General features: G+C 39.8%; 1 protein-coding gene across 1 annotated transcript in view; it reads right to left on the reverse strand.

The window, feature by feature from the left end:
• EXT2 (exostosin glycosyltransferase 2) overlaps positions 1-21,884 on the reverse strand; it is a 173,127-nt gene that overhangs the window by 139,638 nt on the left and 11,605 nt on the right. The window contains exons 3-7 of the mRNA XM_037838816.1: positions 20,984-21,073; positions 15,904-16,020; positions 6,917-7,112; positions 4,378-4,517; positions 1,561-1,654 (exon numbers count right to left, since the gene is read on the reverse strand). Coding sequence (XP_037694744.1) covers positions 1,561-1,654; positions 4,378-4,517; positions 6,917-7,112; positions 15,904-16,020; positions 20,984-21,073 — 637 coding nt within the window. The remainder of the gene's footprint in view (positions 1-1,560; positions 1,655-4,377; positions 4,518-6,916; positions 7,113-15,903; positions 16,021-20,983; positions 21,074-21,884) is intronic.

Consider the following 21,884-nt stretch of genomic DNA (forward strand, 5'->3'; position numbering starts at 1 on the left):
TAAATGAACAAGAGTATATCATGAAAAACCTGCGGGGAGGCTGATACCAACCTATGATTTGTTTTCAAATTGGAATACTGAAATGTTTTACAGATGAGGTTACTGAGGCCCAAGGAAAGTAGATACTTGCCCCAGGCACAGAGTTAGTAACTGGCACAGCTGGAATTCAACTCAGGCAATCTGAGTTCAGAATCTACACACTTAATCATTGTGTGAGACAACCATCTCTCTGGTTAAAGAAGCCCAGTACCACAATACAGAGGGTGAACCGAACACATCCACTGACTTTCACCTCCTCCTGAAACCCTAAAATGACAATTAAGGGGAAACTGTTTTTAATGAAGACACACACATTCCTAAGATACAAAGAATGGGAGAAAAGATAACAGCCACAAAATGTGAAAGCTGGAAAGCAGAGGTGGAAGTGGAAACTGATTTTACAGGCCCAAGAAAGCTGCATTCTAAGTTGGGCTACAGAATCCAAAAAAGTTCAGTATACTGGAGGAAGGATTAAAGGTAGGGCTAAATGGATTTTAAGAGGCAGTCAGAACCCCAGATCACCTCCCCATTCCACACACAGCCAGAAAACTGCCCTGCCCTCACCCTGACAAAAGAGTAAGGCCCATTCTCTAGCCGAGGCTAAATACAGGCTTTGTGCCTGAGAGGGGATCAAACTGAAAACGGGGATATGTGGCACATTTGCATAGTTAATGCTGAGAAACCCCACCAACCTGCTTCCCCAGCTCATCTTCTGTGTAGATAATTTTGATAAAAATAAAAGTTTTTTTAAAGAATCCATTATGAAAAAAACAGAAACAAAAAGCAATTTGGGGTAGTCATTTTGAATTTTTAGTCATTTTAGTCATTTACCCCCAATTTTGGGGTAGTCATTAAAATTTTTTTTTTAACTTGCTTGATATTTAAGCCCAATGAAATTGTTTCAGGAGAAAGAAAGGGGAACAGGACTAAATGGGGCACCCCAAGGAGTACTTCAGACAGATGGAGAGTAGCTCAGGGAAAGGGGGCTTCAGAAAGCAGAAGAGAGATGTGGAAAAGGAGGCAGGAAGGTTGAAATGTTCCACGGTGAAGAGGGCCACTAAGGATGAAGGCCATCTGCAGGGGTCACCGGAGACAGCTCAAACAGCAACATCCTGATGGTCAACAGCTACCCAGAGACACCCCATTGAAATGTCCTAGCTTCCTTGGTGGTCTTAGTCACTAAAACTGTCACCAGCTTTGATGACAAACCTTCCCAAGAGAGTCAGCTTTGAATCCTGAAGACACTGCTAGGGTATGACCTAAATGGGTAATAGGTCTACCTCAGGGGAGTTTTAAAATCTCTGATCAATACTACTTCAAACCTTATTTGTACTGTGAGAAATAGATGCAACTCACCTAAAAGTGCTTTCCCATCTTTTAAGTTAGGCAGTTGATACAGTGGAGGAAATAAGCCCCCCTCCCGCACTCAGCTGCTGTCCCTCTTCAGCCAAGCAGTCAAGACCACCATTTCAGCACCATCCCACGTCACCTCTCCAAGACTGCTTAGACTTGGCCTCTTACCTGCCTCTGCATTTCTTCAATCTGTCTTTGGGGGATGCTCTGCAAAATGCTGTACACATCTGACATCTTTTCTTCTGGCACAACCACAGATGCTCTGGAGACAAAAACAAAGATGATTTCTAAATGTACAGCCCCTTATACAAAGCACTTCTACACTTCCACATACATTGTCTTGTTTAATTCTCACAAGCAGAAACAACAATACCCAAGATGTCCTTCCAGTCCCACATCCCTTCCAGCAAGTACTCTATCTCTCCTCCCTTACTCATGGCTAAACTTCTCAAAGAAGTTTTCTACACTCACCAGCTCTATTTTCTCATCTCTGCTCACTACTCCACTCATCTTTCATCCTCCTTCCACTCCATCTGGATGCTCTACTCACAGTGGTATCCTTTCAGTCACTGGAACATACCATGCTCTGCCCACCACAGGGACTTTGCATGGAAAATTCCACTTACCTGGTGCACTCTTCTTCACTCTTCACTGCCCTCTCTGAATTACAAACTAGTCTTCTCTTCAGCTATCTACTTAAATTCATTCATTCATTCAGAATGTATTTATGGAGCACCTATTGGGTGCTAGATCCTGGTCATTCAATAGTGAGCAAATCAGTCAAGGAAGGTAAGGGAGTGAGCATAACAAGCAAAAGGCCCCGAAAGAGCAGCATTTTGGACATGGACCAGGAATAGCAGGGAGGCCAGACTGGCTGAAGCAGAGCAAAGGAGATGGATAGTAACAGAAGATAAGGAGAGAAGGGGGAGGGAGGGTCACAGCAAAGCAAAGAGGGCCTTGAAGGCCTTTGTAGGGACTTGGGTTTTGACTCTGAGATGGGAAACCATTGGAAGGTTTTGGGCAAAGGTATGGCATGATCTGATTATGTCCCAACCAGGTCATTCTGCCTAAAATGTTAAAACAAATACAAGAAAGCAAGAGTGAGAGCAGAGAGAACAGCGGGAAACCACTGCAAAGTCCAGTCAAGAGATGCTGACCATGCGGAAACTGAGTCATGAGAGGTAGAGCCCACAAGATTTGCTAGCAGATTAGATATGGTGGTAAGAGAAAGAGAGGACTCGATGATGACTTTCCCAACGTGGCATTTAACAGAGTTTGTAATTACATTTGTATAAATTAATTTATTAAAATCTGAACCTGGTCCTCTACTAGGTTAATTAGTCCATTAGACAGAAGCCACACCTGGTTCCATGCACCAGCATATCCTTAGCACCTGACATACTGCCTAGAACACAGCACTTAATAAATATTTGTTAAATAAATAATTTCTACTATACAGATGGGAAAACTGAGGCTTAAAAAAGAGTAAATGGTTTGCTAAGATTACAAAACTAGCCAGTGATAAAGCTGGTTCCAAATCCAGAGATCTTTCCATCAGTTATCTGAACTACAACTACCCAAGCAGATCCAGATTCTCATAGGAATATCCTTTTAGAATGAGTCATCACCTCTGTGAAGCCCTCACCAATCCCACTGCCAGCAATGGTACGTGTTTCTGTCTTACTCTTCTAGCATCCCATCCAGCTAGGGCTGCATCTCATCGTAGTATTTAGTAATTGCTGGTTTACCTATCTATCTTCCACCACGAGACTATGAGCTTCTTGGAGGAAAGGTTTGTATTCCCATACCTAACACAGGACCTGACAAATACAAGGCACCCAAATGTTTTCATGGATGGATAAATGGGTAGAAGTAGTCATCACTTCTCTAAGAAAAAAAGAGTAACTAATGTCCTTCTCTTTCAAGCTGAATTAGACTCCCTCCTTTCTTCTGAGCTTCCATCGTCCCCTGTTCATAGTTCTTTTAGAGCCCTTATCACACATATTATAACCATGGGTTTGATTTCCCCACTAGATCCTAACTTCCTCAAGAGCAGAAAGGCTCTTATTCACAGTAGGCTTTTCAATAAATATGAGGTGAATGAATGAATGAATGGATGAATGAATGCTACCTAAATAGTTCAAATACCTGTGGTGATTAGAGTTGGTTAGAAATATCAAAAAAGTTTTGAAGGAGAAAGTAATTAGGCATTTGAGGCAAGGGTAAGCCCAAGAGGTATATACAAAAGGAATTAATTTTCCATAATCTTCAACCTCCAAATTCTTGGGAAAACAAAACAACATGAGAAAAGAGGACTATTCCATTAACTGACAGCCATAACCAAGCAGAGCTCACATTTATCCAGCTATACACTGGGAACATTTTTAAACTTTCATCCATGTAGAAGCACTCCACTGTAGCTGTTAAATTGTGAAAATTCAGTAGAGACTCTATAGAGGATGGTTCTCAATTGTGACTACAGATCAGAATTATTTGGGAAGCTTTAAAATTCACAATCCCTGGAATTAAGGCTCAGGCATTTTTTTTGGAGCACCCCAGGTGAGCCTCATCTGCAGGCATAGTAAACATATTTCAGTCATTAAACATTTACTGTAAATATTACTGATAGTAATATTTTAGGTTTTGCGGGTCATACAATCTGTGTCCCAACTACTCAACTCTGTCATTGTAGCAGGAAAACAGCCACTCACAGACAATATGTAAATAAACAGGCGTAGCTGTTTCAAAAAAATTTATTTACAAAAACAGGCAGTCTGCTGAATTTGGCCCACAGGCTTTAGTTTGCCAACCTCTGCTCTAGGCCAATGTACTAACTCTTCTGAGAGGAACTATAGCAGAACAGTCAAAGTAGTAATTCTCAAACCTAGGAATGCACTATAATGATGTGGGAGCAGGGGAGGGGAGGCAGCTTTTTAATTCTAATGCACACAGAACTACTGATCTGAAGTTTACTAAAATACCTACCTCTTCCAGTCAAGAACTTCAGAAAAAGGCAAAATATAGGAGTCTGCAATGACAACTGGGACACAGCCAGCCTGTAATACATCACTCAATACCGCCTGGCCCAGCCGAGCTCCACGAAGAACCACACAGAAAGTGGCTTCCTGCAGAAACACAAGCAAAGGTAGGGGATTACACACCAGTTTTGATAATCCACTTACTCTGATCACTGCAGACCGTGAGGTTCCTGAGGAGGTGAAGCCAAGCAATTTTAAGACAACTTGCCACAAAAAATGCTAAGAGAAAACAGCTTACACCAGTAAAACTTGAAGAGTTCAGTTGCAATGTTTCCTATTTCCACTCTTATGTGTTACTTCAATGCTACCACTACTTGGCATTGTGAAAATGTGCAAAGTCAACATCAGAAGTCCTCCTCTGGTCACCCAAGATCATGACTTCTCATTGACTGATAGCGCTTGGCACCAGTAAAATAGGTAAACAAACCAGGGCACAATGTCTGAACTCTTCTGTTATACTTTCCTTCAGCTTACCCTTGTAACACAATTATTTTCTCTGGGCATATCATGCTCTCCAAAGGAACCCCTAAAGGGAAGATATTGTATCTCTTTTCATCTTTCTATTCCCAATAGTATCTAGAAGAGTGTTCTGCATATAGAAGATATTCATTACATGAATACAATGTCTTTGAAAAGACATTAAGATGTGCTCTACTTAAAAACAAATCATATAGAAAGTAAAATCTCAAAAAACGTCTTCCTTATTCACTCTCTCAAACCCATTTAATGTGGGTGTATTTGGGAAAATGAGAGAGATACGGGAAGAAAAAAAAGTTGCAAAAGGTAAACTGAAATAAGAAAAGACCCTAATTCTTGGATACTCAGTTTCTCCCCATTTTTGCCTCTTAGGGGGGAAAAATGGATTTTAAAAAGCTATTCCATCTTTAAACTAGAGAAAAGGAAAGTTAAAAAAATATATATGAGGAAACTCAATACTCCAAACTCCTCTGGGGATAAATGAGAAAAGCTGCCAGAGCCAGAGGGGAGAATCGGTCGCTGCGCCTGGCGGGGGCAGGTGGACAGCAGCGGCCTGACCTGAGAAGTCGGCCTCCAGATGTGGACCAACAGGCTTGATAACCATTTTTCCTGTCTAGACAAAGGTTACTATAAATACTCTTGCTCACATCACCACTGTTATCAGTCAGACATTCCAAAGGGAGATGCAGCACTTTTTGAAAGAAAATATTTTAACAATCTCAGCATGGGCCAAGGTCTCTTTGGAGATCCAAAAAAAAAAAATAAAAAATCACACCAGCTCTTTGCTATTTCTCCTGAACGAACCTGTCCGAGTTTTAAATATCTAACTAATTGAACAAAACTCAATTTCTCTTTTCCCAGCCCTTATGCCCCCTGGAATATCAACTAGCCTGCTTACAAAATATCCCCAAAGGAACTGCTTTGCCCGTAGTTATGGGAGTACTGCCATTTCTAGGATTTAAGTAAAGGACATGCTACTGGCATGGCAAACAACAACAACAAAAGACCCTTCAATTCCAGGGAAAGCTGCCTGTAGCCTTGCGCACAAGCATGTTCAGGGGTGTGCTGGTTTGGATGTATTATGTTCTCCAAAATGCCATTATCTTTGATGCAGTCTTGTGTGGGCAGGAAACGTATTGCCTCATCCATTCAGCCTGGGCCTTGATTAGTTTACTGGAACACTATATAAGCTCAGACAGAAGGAGGGAGCTTGCTACAGCCACGAAGGACACTTTGAAGAACGCACAGGAGCTGAGAGAGGAGCTGCAGTTTACAGAGACATTTTGGAGATGGCCTGTGAAAGCAGACTCTTGCTCCAGAGAAGCTAAAAGACGACAAATGCCCCAAGAGCAACTAAGAGTGACATTTTGAGGAGGAGCCTAGAGAGGAATGTCCTAGGAGAAACCCATTTTGAAACTAGTACTTGGAGCAGACACCAGCCACGTGCATTCCCAGCTAACAGAGGTTTTCCGGACACCACTGGCCATCCTCCTGCGAAGGTACTGATTGTTGATGCATTACCTTGGACATTTTATGGCCTAAAGACTGCAACTGTGTAACCAAATAAACCCCCTTTATAAAAGTCAATCTATTTCTGGTATTTTGCAATCTGGCGGCATTAGCAAACTAGAACAAGGGGATACAAACTTACTATAAAGAAGGGAATTTCTCTGGACTAATTGGCTTATGAATACAGGTGTAATATAAAATGCATTTGCCTCCTTTGTCTACATGGCTTCACCATAAATTTATACAATTTGCATTTCTGAAACATAAGGAATATCTGAAAGGGGTTTGAAACCTCATAGACCAAGCAGCTTTGCAAGAACATAACATGCCAGATGTCTGAATACGCTATGCTCTCCATATCCAGATAAAGAATACCACTATGTTTTCTAGCTCCCTCGGGTAATTCTCCTAGTTGCAAATGGAAAAAAACTCCTATGTGTTGGGGTCAATTACCCTGTGGAAGTGACCTCTACTGTGCCTTGAGGTAATGAATGACTCACCTGCAGCACCTGGGGATACTCGAAGACCTGGTGCTTGTGGCAGCGCTTACGGAATGAAAGGACACCCTCTGAGAGATTGGTGCACTTATCTAGCACCAAGACTGACTCTCCATGTTTGGCCTGGAGGGCTTCCAGGTCCTCTCTGTACTCAGGATGCAGAGCCATCTGAGATGACAGGAGGAAGTATCGCCGAGGGCTACAAAGGTAAAAAAAAAAAAAAGGTGACTGGAAAATTGCAGCTGGCATGTTACTTGAGTTGCGACAAACTTTGATATTAAATTTAGAGCAGTAAGTGTTTTCTCACCAGTTTCCATATTCCATGGTTATCTGGGAAATTATACTCTGTAGCATTCATGAATATTTAAATTATTATATACTGTAAGAAAGTAAGCTATGATTCATTCACATGCTAAAATATGCAATTATTAAATACTTGAATTGGGAAAAGCTCTTAATGCTCTGAGGAAATGCCTACAATAGGCCAAGCTTAGCGAGTCAGCCATAAATACACACACGTGCATATGGCGGGGAAGGGGGGGTTGGAGGGGATAGGGGAAGAGAGAGAGACAGAGAGACTGATTGGATATTTGGGTTGTGGTGGTTTGAAGCTACATGTACCCCAGAAAACCATGCTCTTAAATCTAACACATTCCTGTGAGTGTGAATTCATTGTAAGTAGAACCTTTCTCAATAAAATAGGAAATTTTAGGTTATATACATGTTGCCAGAATAAAAATTAAAACAAACAAACAAACAAAAAACAGAACTATACAACACAGAGTGAACCCTAATATAAACTATGGGTTATAGTTAATATATATAGTGAATAGCATAATTATAATATTGTTTTGCTTTATATAAATATATACATATATTTTTAGATGTTGGGGTGTTGGAATAGCTGGAAGGAAGTAAATGACATGGTGGAACTATACCCTATAACATCCTTTGAAATTTGCTCTATAGCTACTCGTTGAATTGTGCTTTGAAAATCTTCACCTTTCCATATATACCCTACATTGCATAATAAGGAAAGAACTGAAACCGTGTAACTTATGACAGTTTTTGAAATTACCTATATAACTTCTCGTTGAGCTGTACATCGAAAGTTAACACCTTTCTGTATGTATGTTATATTTTACAATAATGGAAATAGTTGAAGTTGTGGAACTGTGACCCACGACATTTTTTGAAATTTGTTTTCTAACTACTTGTTAAATCGTACTTTGAAAGTTATCACTGTTAGGTACATATGTTAAAGTTCACAATAAAAAAATGCATAAAAAATAATATTGTTCCATCAATTGTAACAAAGGCACCACACTAAAGCAAAATGTTAATAGTAGGGAAAACAGTGCATGGGGGTGGGGTATGGGAACTCTGTGTTATCTGCATGGTTTTTGAGTAAACCTATAACTGCTCTAAAAAAAAGAATGTTTTTAACCAATTAACTACCCTAAAGAAAATGGGAAGCTGATTTTATACTTGTTTTTTTGATAAGGGAAAATAAAATTTCTATATATAGCACAGTGGAGGACATTCTTACCATTTCATTCATGATTGAATTTAAAAATTGAGAGAATTCAAGGGAATCCTTATTTGCCATTTTTAGTTTATGTTTTCTCTGAATATTGTCATATATTGCATGAAAAACACATATGAGAAATCAAAATGCTTATTAAAATTTAAAATATTAATGTTTATATTTGGATGTATACGTTAAAATGTCTATGTTTTACATTCCAAAGAAAATTGTTTTCTTTGAATAAAATATCATGCAATTTTTTAAAAAGTGAAGAAGTTGTACTGAAAAGTCATTCATCAAATTAGGACTAAATGGTCTCTAAAGGTCTTTCCAATTCTTAAGACCCTGGTTCTATGAACCAAGAACAGATGGATCTCATGGAGCACTGGAACCTGCTGGATGTTTCTGGAGCTTTCCTATTTTAGTAGAACTGCCAGCACAAAGCTGGTATTTTGTGTTGTCCAGAGAAAGAAAACACATATTGGTATCTAAGAGAGGTGAAGTAGGAGGGGTTAAGTATTAGGCTCTAGAGGGGAGAGAAGAGCTTCCACTGCAGGAGAGGGAGAGGACGTGGCCCGGCACAGGCTGGGAGGTGAGGAAGGTTTCTGCACTGGGTGGGAAGGGCAGGGGCAGCTGTGGCAACCCAGCATGGGATGCTGGAGACCAAGTGAGGTCCAGAGGGCATCTGGGCAGGCTGAGAAGAGTGTCTGAGTTGTGGGGAAGGTGACAGCAATGGGGTCTTCACCCCAATTCGGAGCACTGAAACCCGGGAAAGGTGAGAAGGGTATCTGTGTTGGAGGAATGGGGGGAGGGGAGTAGGAAACAGCAGCATCATGATGTGGGGGGTTCGGAGCCTGAGTGTAGTGAAGAGAGAGCATCTGGGCAGGGAGAGGGGAGCAATGGTGGCAATACAAGTTTGGTTCCATGCAAGAGGATTGATCAAATAAGTAAAGGTACTAAGGATATTGTGGGTCAGATTTCTGACTGTTGGAGAAGGGAGTTACAAATAAAGTAAAAGGAAAACCAGAATGTCCCTGTGTTACTGGAACGAAATGGAGATACCAATATGAGTCCCTGGCTTTCAATATACCTAGATATATTATATATAGAGAGATATCTATATAGATATAGAAATAAATACAGATGTTAATGAGTGCATGCTCAAAGAAACTCTTGAGTAAAGACAGGCTCTGGGTTAGATTTCACTGTTAAGAAACAAAGTTCTATTGTAGACATTAAGTCACCAGGATCATTGGATCCCCCTTCTACCACTTCTCCATATGGAACATAAATGCACAGATGTGAACAAGAATCTAAAAATGTTCCCCCTGCTTGCATCCTGGCTCTGCCTGACCTGACAGACAGCTGATGAAGTCATCCTTTTTAGTATAAAGTAAACAAAATTTTAAGGTGGATTTGTTTTTCTTTTGAAGACTAAAATTACTAGTTATGACTTTCATGTTTCCCCCCAGCAGCGGAAATATCTAAGTTTAAGCAAAATCATGCTGAGAACTTGAAGTCTCCCTCAACAGAAACAGTTGTAAACTCCTGATTTAGCTCCTTTTAGAGGGAAAATGACAAGAATTCCAGCTGAGGCCAATACAGCTGTGAGAAGAGGCTATTAATAGCAAGAGCCTTCAGCTTCCCATTGAAAAAAATATATATTGAGAGAGATATAAAATAAAAATAAAAACAATGCTCCTGCAACTCTGTGTAGCTCTCAAGAGATGTGAGAATTCCCTTAAAAAGCAACTCTCACAAAGAGCAACAAATCCAAAATGCTGCCATGAAGCCACCTGCCCTTCTCAAGTCCCTGGAAGGGGTGAGGAGCCTGCCTGCTGCTTTTTTTTTTTTTTTTTTTTTTTTTTTTGCCTTTAATTTTTGGGGATGTGAGGGGAGGTGTTGTTTGTTAAAGAAACAGCACAACTGCAGGGGCTGGGGATAGGGTGGTGTTGGGGGTTGGAGGATGGAGGGTGAACTCCTTCAACTGGCCATGGGATGGAGGGTCATGCCCACTACAACCCTGAAGCTATACTGGGTGCTCTATCTAGTTACTGAACCAAAGAACTTCAGAAACTAGCTGACACCTTAAATGATCTAAAGATCTTAATTTCAGTCTACTTATATAAAAACTTAGAAGGACTAAATTACTAAGAAAACACCACCAATATAACTGTTTAACTCTTTGAAACTAATTTTTTGAAACTCAGCTTTACTGCTTACAGTGGTTTGTTTTCCTTTCTTTTGTTCCCCACTAAATCTTTTCTTTTCAGCATGTTTTCTTCCCTGGATTAAATCTGAAGGGAATTAGGAGTTCTAAACCAATATAGTAGAGCTATTAGATATTAAAGGGATTAGATAATAAACAATTTAGCTTTAGCAGTCTTAAGAAAGGTACATCTGGATTTATCAGAGCATCAGTTTTATTTGAATCTATCCAAAAGGGGTTTAGCTATTTGAAATAACTGAGGACCTCATGATAGCATAGTTTTACTTATAGCCCAGCACAGTGGTTCCCCAGCACATTAATGCATTAATACTCAATTTGAAAATGTAAATCTTTTAGTATAATGGTATACAATGAATAAACATTTGGCAAACAAAAAAAAGAAAGGTGCACATATGAAAGATAGAGACCTAGAGGCAGCTGAGCTGACCTGACAAGCCTGATATCTTCATATGCTCACTTACCAAGCCATGCCTAGTCCTGGGATTCTCAGCACTACTGACATTTTAGACCCAAGTATTCTTTGCTGTGGGGGCTGTCCTGTGCGTTCTAGGAGGATGAGCTGCATGCCTGGCCTCTACCAATCAGATGCCAGTGCAGAAGAGAGTTAACACAGCAGGCCTGATAGGTCTCTGAAAAGCCTGCTCACAAGGTTGGACCTTGGCTGGCTTCTGGAAACCTGGATCTGGGGATGGTTCCCACCATTCCCAGAACTAACAAGAGTGGCTCACTGTGCCCCAATTGTTTGCCCACACAATATGGTTTATGCCAAACATCTACTTTCCTTTGGGAAGCTGGAATTTTGGTACGTGCTAGGCAGACAGTGCCTATGTGACCAGCCCCAACAAAAACCCGGGGCACTGAGTCTCTAAAGATCTTCCCTGATTGCCAACATTTCATACATGTCACAACTTGTTGCTGAGGATGAAGCATTTCCTGTGTGACTCCACTGGGAGAGGACACTTGGAAGCAAGCATTTGGTTTCCCGGACTTTACCCCATGCTCCCCTTCCCTTTGCTGATGATACTTTGCATCCTTTCACTCTAATAAATCATAGCCGTAAGTACAACTACATGCTGAAGCTTGTGAGACCTCCTAGGGAATCGTCGAACCTGGAGGTGGTTATGGCGGCTCCCCTCAACACACCCCTCCTCAGTCATGACAAGTAAATGTCAAATGTACCCTGGGGTGAGGGGGTTGGCAAAATTACCACCCTCCCTCACCTACCCCTCATCGAGAACAACCAGCTGAGTCAAATACTTGGTCCAAGTAGTCCTTTAATAAAGATTCTACTTTATCCCCAGAAAGGGAGCCCTGAACAACCTTAGAAAAAAAGGTTAAAAAAATTTTTTTAAGTCTTTAATCACACAAGTGATTCAAATTTAAGAAAATGCTTATGGAAACAGCAAGCAGAGAAGTAAACTCTTTTTTCCAAGTTCAACTGACTTTTTCTTGTTTACTGCAGTTATTCATATCTAGTGCCACATAACTATTCCCAATTAAGATCCTGGGCACATGCCCCAAAGGGTACCAGCTGAGGTCTCACCGATTACCCTTTTTGGATTTGTGTAGATCTAGCCTCAAAACAGAGCACTGAACTTTTCTCCACAGTCTGCAAGTTCTCTGTAAGAATTCCTTTTCTATTTTCATTTTGGTGATAATCTAAAATAATTAGTACAAGCATATTTTTGTTCATAATTAATGTCCAAGTTTGTGTTTAGTGGGCTAATGAGAACAGATGAAGACTTAAAATGTAAATCATGTAAAGCAAGTATAGTAAATATTAATGGTAGAGACTAGGTGCTGGGTATACATGTGATCACTGTAAAATTTTTTCAACTTTATCTGTTTGGAAATGTTCCTAATTAAATGTTGGGGAAAAAATGTGACTCATATATACGCAACAGATGAAGATAAATGATGCCACAGTATGCTATATAAAGGGAAGCTTCCTCGTGGTTCAAATAAAAAAGTGGTTGAAGTTCATTATCATCCAGCATGCAAAAGTATATAGGTATGCTGAACCCCCCCAAAAAAATCATAATTAACTCCATATTCACCTTGAAATCTGCAATTTAACTTAAAAAAAAAAAAAAAACAAAAAAAAACAGCTTTACCCACCACATTAAATTATATTACTCTGAATGGCATTAGTTTTGCAGATTTGTTTTGTATTTGATTTCTAAATTTGTTTCAGTTTCATAGTTGTATAAGCACAAGGAGTTTAGATTGTTTTATATTTGTACTTACTCAAGTTACATTATAATAAAAAATAAATTGAAGGTCAAAGGATGTTGAATAGGCAAAAATATCTTGAAAAAGAAGAACAAAGTTGGAGGGCACACATTTACTGATTTCAAAACTTACTGCAAAGCTACAATAACCAAGATGGGGTGGAAATGGCATAGGATAGACATACTGAGAAACAGGTTAGAGCTGTGAATCTGGCAATAAAACCCTATATTTATAATCAATTGATTTTCAACAAAGGTGCCAAGACAATTCTACAGGGAAAAGAACAGTCTTTACAACAAGTGTTACTGAGACAACTGGATATCCACAAGCAAAATAATGAAGTTGGCGCTTGACCCACACCATCTACAAAAATTAACTGAAAATGGGTCAAAAGCCTAAATGTAGCAGCTAAAACTACAAAACTCTTAGAAGAAAACATAGGTGTAAATTTTCATGACCTAAAGTTAGGCAATGGTTTCTTAAATATGACCAAAACTTCAAGCAACCAAAGAAAAATAGATAAATTGTACTTCATCAGAAGGAAAATCTTTCATGCATGGAAGAATACTATCAAGAAAGTGAAGACAACCCACAAAATGGGAGAAAAAAATTTGCAAATCAAATATCTGATAAGGTTCTAGTCTCTAGAATATATAAAGAGTTCTTATAACTCAACAATAAAAAGACAACCCAATTAAAAAATGGACGAATTGAATAGACATTTCTCAAAGGAAGATATTATAAATCGTCAAAAGCACATGAAAAGATGCTCAAGTATCATTAGCTATTAAGGAAATGCAAATCAAAAATACAATGAGACACCACTTCACACATCAGGATGGCTAGAATAAAAAAAAAAAAACCAGTAAGGATGTGGAGAAACTGGAACCTTTTTATATTGCTGGTAGGAATGTAAAATTGTGCAGCCACTTTGGAAAACAGTTTGGCAACTCCTTCAAAAGTTAACATAGAATTACTGTATGACCTAGCAATTTCACTCTTAGGTATATACCCCAAAGAACTAAAAACCTATGTTCACACAAAAATTCATAAACAAATGTTCATAGCAGCATTATTCATAACAGCCAAAGAGTGGAAAGAACCCAAATGTCTATCAACTTATGAATGGATAAACAAAATGTGGTATATCCATATAATGGAATATAACTCAGCCAAAAAAGGAAGTACTGATTCCATGTTACAACATGGATGAACCCTGAAGACATGCTCAGTGAAAGAAGCCAGACACAAAAGGCCATTTATTGTATGATTACATTTATACAAAATGTCCAAAATAGGCAAACACATAAAGAGATTAGGTAGAGTAGTGGTTGCTGGAAGGGGATGGGGACAGGGAATGATTGCTAATGGGTATGGGGTTTATTTTTTGGGGGGTCATGAAAATGTTCTAGAATTAGACAATGGTGATGGCTTGTGAATATATTAACAACCAATGAACTGTTAAAAGGGTGAATTATATGATATATAAATTATATCTCAATAAAAGATAATAAAATAAATCATCCCTGGGAGTCCACTATGGGAGAAATCCAGGAAGATGATCTAAGCAACATGTTTACAAACCACTCAATCTTTCTTTGCACTTGCCTAACAGGTAGAGGAAAAAATGTTTTAAGGTCACCTTGGCTTTATAACATTGTCAAAATTACGAAATTTGCTAAACAAATGTCTAAAGTAAGTTGTGGAATTTGATGCAGGGCCACATGGTAGAAAGCAAATCCAGGAGAGAAATATCTTCTACCGGGAAAAGTTCTATGCCTCAAAAAGTCATAAAGGCTTCTAAGAAAAAGTTAGGGAGGCTTTGAGAATGATTTTAATGGTCTCCAAGCAAACTATTTCCTTAGGACCCATTTCTGGGACCAAATACTATGTGTGGGTTTTTAAATCTCACCCAGCATGACATCTCTAGTGCTGCAATTTACAAATTAGTCCACTTTACATATGAGCACTTCTCACATAAGTAATGAATGCTTTTATTATCATCATATTTGTTTAAAGTTCATTGAGATTCTTACTATGAATTAGCCCGAGTTTTAAACAGACTACAGCAAAAAAAGGTCAGACAAAACATCTTGCATATCCATGCTATCAACCATTTTTATTTACTCACTCAAATATCAAAAATATGACAACTATGTGCCAGGATCTGAGGATAAAAACTATTAAAAAGCAGACCTGGCCCCAGCTTCATTGTGCTTACAAATTCCAAAGAAGGCAGGCTTTGAGTAAGTCATTCCAAGAGGGCATATTGAGCGTGGCACTAGAACAAGTGCAGGCTGCTATGGGAGCAGAAAGCAGAGGAGTCATCCCTGAGGCAGTAGCATTCAAGTTGAAACCTAAAAGAAGAAGGTTTCTGATAAAAATGAAGAAAAAGATTTCCAGGCAATGGAGAGTGTGTTTGCAATCCAGAAGAACTGAGAGAGGAAGGCTTACTCTAAGAATTAAAAGAAAGAAAAAAAGTTCCCAGACATAGGCTAGGAATGGAGACACTGGTCAGATGACAGAGGATCTTGAAAAACATTTTAGGGAGTATGGGCTTTATCTTCAAGAATACTGAAATTGGAAGGTACCTATCTTAAGACAGGGGACCCAAAAAGGAAGCCATTTCAGCAATCCAAGGGAGATGTGACAATAACCTGGTTGAAGGCAGAGGAGACAGAGAGAAATAGATGGAGCTAAGAAATATCTGGGATACAGAATAAACAGGACTTATTTTGATATAGGAAGTAAGGGAGAAGAAGCAGTTAAGGACACCACTTTGATTTCTGGCTTGGAAACTTGGCAGATAGCACTATGTATTAACCAAAACAAGAAAAACTGTAGGATAAACAGGATTGGGGGTGGGGTAGGAAAGATGACAGATTCAAGGACCCTGGACTATAATCAATGCTTTTATTTCTATGAAACCCACCACACCAAACTTCATCGGCATCTCAGATTCTGTAAAGGCAACACCTAGCTGTAGTGAATGCACCTTACCCTGATCCTTTCTCTGGAAGATCCACCTCCGCGGAAAGTGGACTATAGACAGGTATGCTGACATCATAGCCTTGCCGGTAAGTCCACGTAGAAAAGCCACCACCAGCCAAAAGAGCCCTGAAAGCAAAGGATTTTGTCAAATGGTGAGAAAGAGAAGTCTTCATTCTGATAAGCTCTGTGGAAAGGGATAAGAATAATAGTCTCAATAATAACAACAGCAGCAGCCAATGTTTACTGAGTCACTTACTTTATAGAAGATTCTGTGCTAAATGTTTTACATTCACAACTCCCAGACATCAGCTGCATTCTATCCCTGAGTCACCAGTCTTTCCTGGGGTCACAAAATCAGTTGGGGGACACACTATCAACAGACTCTTTACTACCCCTTCAGATTCCAATGACGTCTCCCAGAAGTCACACTTTATTCTTAAAAACACTTACAATAACAGGAAAAACAATAGGCCTGCATTGGAAGACTGGTTAGGGCAGTCATTTTCCCACTGGCTGGACTCTCAGGAGACAATGGGCACAGAAGGCAGCCGTGTATAGAGATTACTCTGTTTTTCATGGTCTATGTCCCACCCCCCTCTCCAATTCCTGCCTGAGCAGTTCTTCCCACAGTTGTCCCAGAGCCATATGCGCATCCCATCACCTTGATCAACTCTCACCATCCATTCCAGCTACTCAGTCTTATTAACCCAACTCCCTATACAGGGAGCCGAATCCAGGATTGGACCTGTAGTGCTTCTCCTATGGTTTGCGTGTCTTCACTTTTATTCTCCTTAATCAGAAAACAGTGACCACATTGTTTTAATTGGATCCAGCAAGTACTACAAAGTCACCTCATCTGAGAAGGGAAACAGGTGTTTATCACACTAACTTTTACTGTTATTCAGTCCCTGGAGCCCCAAGTCCATTGAAATCACTTACTGGGACTGAGTTTTGCCAGTTTCGTGCATTGCACAATCTAAGCCAAAATGTCTGAACCAAGAAACAACATTTTCTGCAATACTGATTGCTCCCAATACCCTCCTTGCCCTGATGACAGCCTACATTCCCTTCTAACATGGCCAGTTTAAGTTCATAGATTTTCAAACCACTCCTGGAAATCCCAGTCTGTTTGTTTAAGCTGTATGAAACCAAGAACTGGTGAGTGAGGTAATGTGCAGGCTACAAACCTCTCCGGCTGCCAGCCTACTCTGTAAAATTTAATGACTATCCTTAATACCAATATCCAGTCTTATTTTTCCTGATTAGTATTCAGCACTGAAGCCATACAACATGAATTTGGGTGAATTCCATGACCATGATGGCAAGTAGACTCTGTCCAGGTCCCTATGACCCATGTGCAGAAAAACAGACATGGATCCAATATGCAGGTACCAGGCAGTCCTGGAAGCCAGAGTAATAGGTGATCAGGCCACTGTAACCACAGCCCCAGAGGAGAGGTGGTGTGGATGTGTGTGTGGCGAGAGAGGAAGCAGGTGTCTATCACACCACCTTTCATTGCTATTCTGTCCCAGGGAGGTCATGCACTGGTAATAGGAAAGGAGGTTACGCACTAGTAACAGGGAAGCATGTCTTATGTCACAAATCATACATGTGTCATCTCCCTTTATGATCTTGGAAGGAGCTAAGGCTGGACTTAGTCAAACTCGTCTCACTTCCAACCCTGCTACTGACAAAGCTTGAACTTTGAGTAAGCCATTGTATCTTCTCCTGTGAAGGTTTCTATAACATTCTATTGGAGAATCTTAAGTATCCCTTACTTGGCAGAACACGTGTTTTACATTGACTGCAAAGTGAATTTCTGAAAAGCACATTCTGTTTTCCCATTATGTATCCAAAAATCACAGTTAAGTTCCAAAGTTGCAAAAGACCAAATAGAAAACTTATAGCTAAAGAAGTATTAGTATAATGATTAGACTCATATCAGGCCAACTATTCTATCGCTTGAAGTGCTCTCCAGCACTTTTAGCATGTCAAAGGGCTTGCTGACTCCAGGACATCTCCTTTGTCATTGAACCTGCCTCCCTACCTCATGTACTTCACCTTCCCTACCCCTGGGTCTTTACACAGATGTGCCTACAGCTCTCCTTCTCCTATCTGAGTATTCACAGTGCCTGAACACGGCTGGGCTACAGTTCTATCCTTTGCTTCCTATTAGGCCACGTATGCAATTCGGCCTGCACATTCCTCAAATATAAGGCTTCAGGTTTTCATAAAACAAAAAGTTGACTAATTCTGTTGATTAAAAATTGTGCACAAATTGGAGCAATACATAAATATACTCCCCACATGTGGACCTTATTTGCCTACTGAGTCAAACTTTAAAAAATTATTTATGAGATAGGGAAATTTGATCAATGGCTGGATATTTGGTGATAAAGAATTACTGTTAATTTTTTTTAAGTTCAATAATAGTATTCTAGTTATGTTTTTAAAAAAGCCCTTACCATGCAGACATACCAAAATATTTATAGATGCGGTAATATAATGTTTGTGATCTGCTTCACAATAATCTGGGTGGGGGGGCAAGGGCAGAGGTACAGATGAAACAAGACAGGCCTCGACTTGATGATTACTAAAGCTAGACATAGGTAAGTGGGATCCACTGTACTATTCTCTTTTATTTTGTATACCTTTGAAATTTTCCATAACAAGTTTAAATAAATACACACCCACACAGAAGTAAAAATTTGTGAGAGACAATATGTGCAAAGGATTTATAAAAATCCAAGGTGGTAACAATATTATAGAACATATCGGAGAAAACTAAGATCAGTAAAGTAAGGCATATTAGAGGTACAGTATGCTGCCACTTAAGTTTGAATAAAATGAGTACGTCTATGTCTGTGTTTGTGTATAAAAAAGAAAAAGAGCTAGAAAAATACCCAGTATTTTAATAGTGATTCCCTCTCAGTAAGGGAGTAAAAATAAAGGGGGAGGGAAAGCAGATTTTTACATGTTGTTCAAATACTGTACAAAGAAAACAGAGGTGCATTATGTGTGTAACCTTTAACAGCTGAAAGAGAAATAAAAACAGATTAAAGCAGCATGAAAGATATATTTACTGAGCAGGCATTTCCTTCATGCCTGGTCCTTGCATTTCCCTGAGTAAAATAATTCTGAAGTAATCACACCTACAATTATTGACTTCAGGAGATCTTAGAAGCAGTCTAATAACCCCATCTGTTTTCTAATTTCCAATCAATCTAATATGCAGCTCCTGCTTTAAAACTATTCTACACTCATGAGTCTTGCCTCCTCTGAATCCAGGAGCAAGGACAAAAGATAAAACATAACAGGCAAATCTACTATTCCTTATCCCAATCAGAAGGCCACTTAGGTTTCAAAATGAAAACTTCCACATGGATAGATAAAGGAGGACTCTATGGTGATTCATTACTAGCTGCAGGATTGTCCATGATCACTTACAAAAATAGAAGCATAGGAAAGTGATCTAACCTTCCTGCTCCTTAACACCTAAGCACTAGTGAGAACGTAAACTTTCTCCTGTCTACTTGACACTTTCCCAGATGGAAATGAAATCTCCTTTAACATGTGCACTTGATAAAAAACCATCCATCTCCCACGCAGATACATATACCAAAATGTCAGCAAAAAATAAAATGCCCCAAACAGAAATAAGCCCTTCTGAAATAAGCCCCCAAAAGGAGGTGAAGACATGGCATTCCTAATAGTTCTTTTCCTTCCCTTCTCTGTTCTCTAAAGAGTTTCACTTTCCCAGAACAAGCTAATCCATAAAACAGTAGTCCACTCAGGAACAAACACCCTCACAGGGGCTAAGGGCCAAATGAGGGATCACCTCATCTTTAGCTGGTTTCTTCAGACTTTGTGTGGCCTGACTGCCCTCTGTCGTCCAAAACGGGCTCTACACCAAAGCTGAGGCATGGAGGCCAGTGGGTATGTCTCCTCTAGTGATAATTATATTTCCAGATAGAAATTCAAAACTGACTCCAGATAATCACTTAAAGCTAAGAGTGTTTAGATTTAATCTTCTGAAGACAAGCCATAGTAAGCTTATATTTTCATAAATGACCATGCTAATCTCTAACAACTTGAGAACAGAGCTGGCCTCAGGCCATTCTCCCACCTTTTACAGTAACAATGATTTCAAGAATTATACATCAACTGTAATAATATGGGTGATGAATGAGTTCATGTATAAACTCCTAACAATCCCACACCTTGAGTATTACTCAGGACCTCAACTTGGGCCCACACTTTCTGCTTTTCTCAAAGCCTGGGATGAAGCACTGGGAGAGGTACCTTAATCAGCACCTAATCCCCAAGCTCCATCCACCCCCACCCACCCCCCACCTCTCAAGAAGCCTCTGGCCAGAGGGTACAGTCAATATATAAAAGGACAAATAAATATGGAGAACAAATTCACAGTCAGAATCATACAGCTATGGCCACCCCACACACCATATCTGCCTATTTGGTGGGTTTTATAAGGAAGGAAGGGAGGGGAGGGAAGGGAAGAGGAAGGGAGGGGAAGGAGAAAGAAAGAAAGGAGAAGGAAGATGGGGCTGGGGAGAGGGAAAGGAGAGGGGAGGGAGAGACAGAGGCAGGGAGAGTGACGAAGAATGAAAGGAAGGAAGAAACCCTACCAACTGAAACAACAGAAAATTACAATTGAGTGCCCGCATTTTTGCCCTGCATTATAGGCTTTAGGTATCACTTACACATCCCTGCCCTTCTTCCCTCAGTACATTGTAGTTCCACTTTCAACACATCTCCCAATCCAGAGACTGCTAACACAAGCCACTCATTGACCAGGCCTTAGGGGTAGGGGTGCTGCTCTCAGGAGAGTATAACTCAGGCTATGCATAGTACAGAAGCTCTGACTGGTTTTCCACAATGGATTGAAGCAAGTGTCAATATTATAGGTCTTAAGGAGGGAAATGCCTAGGACAGTTTTTTATTGAATACACAATTCTGATTACAAAGTATGTCCCAGTGGGCTTAGGAATATGATTTCTCATGAACAAAGGGTCTTGCATTTACTTAATCTTCAGAAACCTGTAAGAGGGACAACCCCAAATACGCCTACCTGTCTCTGGGGACATCCAGGGCCGTGTTATAATCTGGGGGACCCCCAGGTAACATGTTGAACAGCAGGTGATTTGTACCTCGATCCCACCTATTAAGAAATTAAACATGTAAGTAAATTCATATGTCAATTGTGAAGAAACAAAAACAAGGGTCGGGTTACTGGATGACCAGTGGCAAGTATACCCAACTCAAAATACAGCAAAGTGATCAAGCATTAGTATAGGTCTCCAAAAGGAAAAATGGATAAATGTGTACTTCAAGCTTGTCTACTACAGAACTATTTATAATAATGAAAAACTGAAAACTACCTAAATGTTCAACATTTTGTTAGAGAAACAAAAAATAAACAAAATACAGAAGACGGGTGTTGGAGACTAAATCATGTCTCCCACAAAAGGCATGTTCGGGTCCCAAGCCTTGGTCCCGTGGGTGTGAACCCGTTATAAATATGACCTTTGAAAATGTTATTGGTTAAGGTGTACCCAACCTGAATGAGGGTGGGCCTTCATCCAGTATGGCTGACGACCTTATAAGCAAAAGAAATTGGACATGAAGAGGAGGCCACAGGAGAAACAAGAAGCTGGAAGTCAACGGAACCCAGAAGAGAAAAAAAAAGATGCCACATGTACATTGCCATTTGACAGAAAAGCCAAGGAACCCAAAGATTGCCGGCCAGCCACAAGATGCCAACCTGGGAGGAAACGAGCCTCTGAAATCGTGAGCCAGTAAATTCCTTTTGTTATGCCTTCCTATTGTAAGGTATTTAGCAGCTAGGAAACTAGAACAACTGGTTAAATACATTAGGAACATCTATGAAATGGAATACAATACAATCCTTAAAATCACACAGTAAAATAATATGAAATTATTTGGAAATATTTTATGACATATTAAGAAAA

Source organism: Choloepus didactylus, chromosome 6, assembly GCF_015220235.1.
Source record: "Choloepus didactylus isolate mChoDid1 chromosome 6, mChoDid1.pri, whole genome shotgun sequence".
NCBI classification, from domain to species: Eukaryota; Metazoa; Chordata; class Mammalia; order Pilosa; family Megalonychidae; genus Choloepus; species Choloepus didactylus.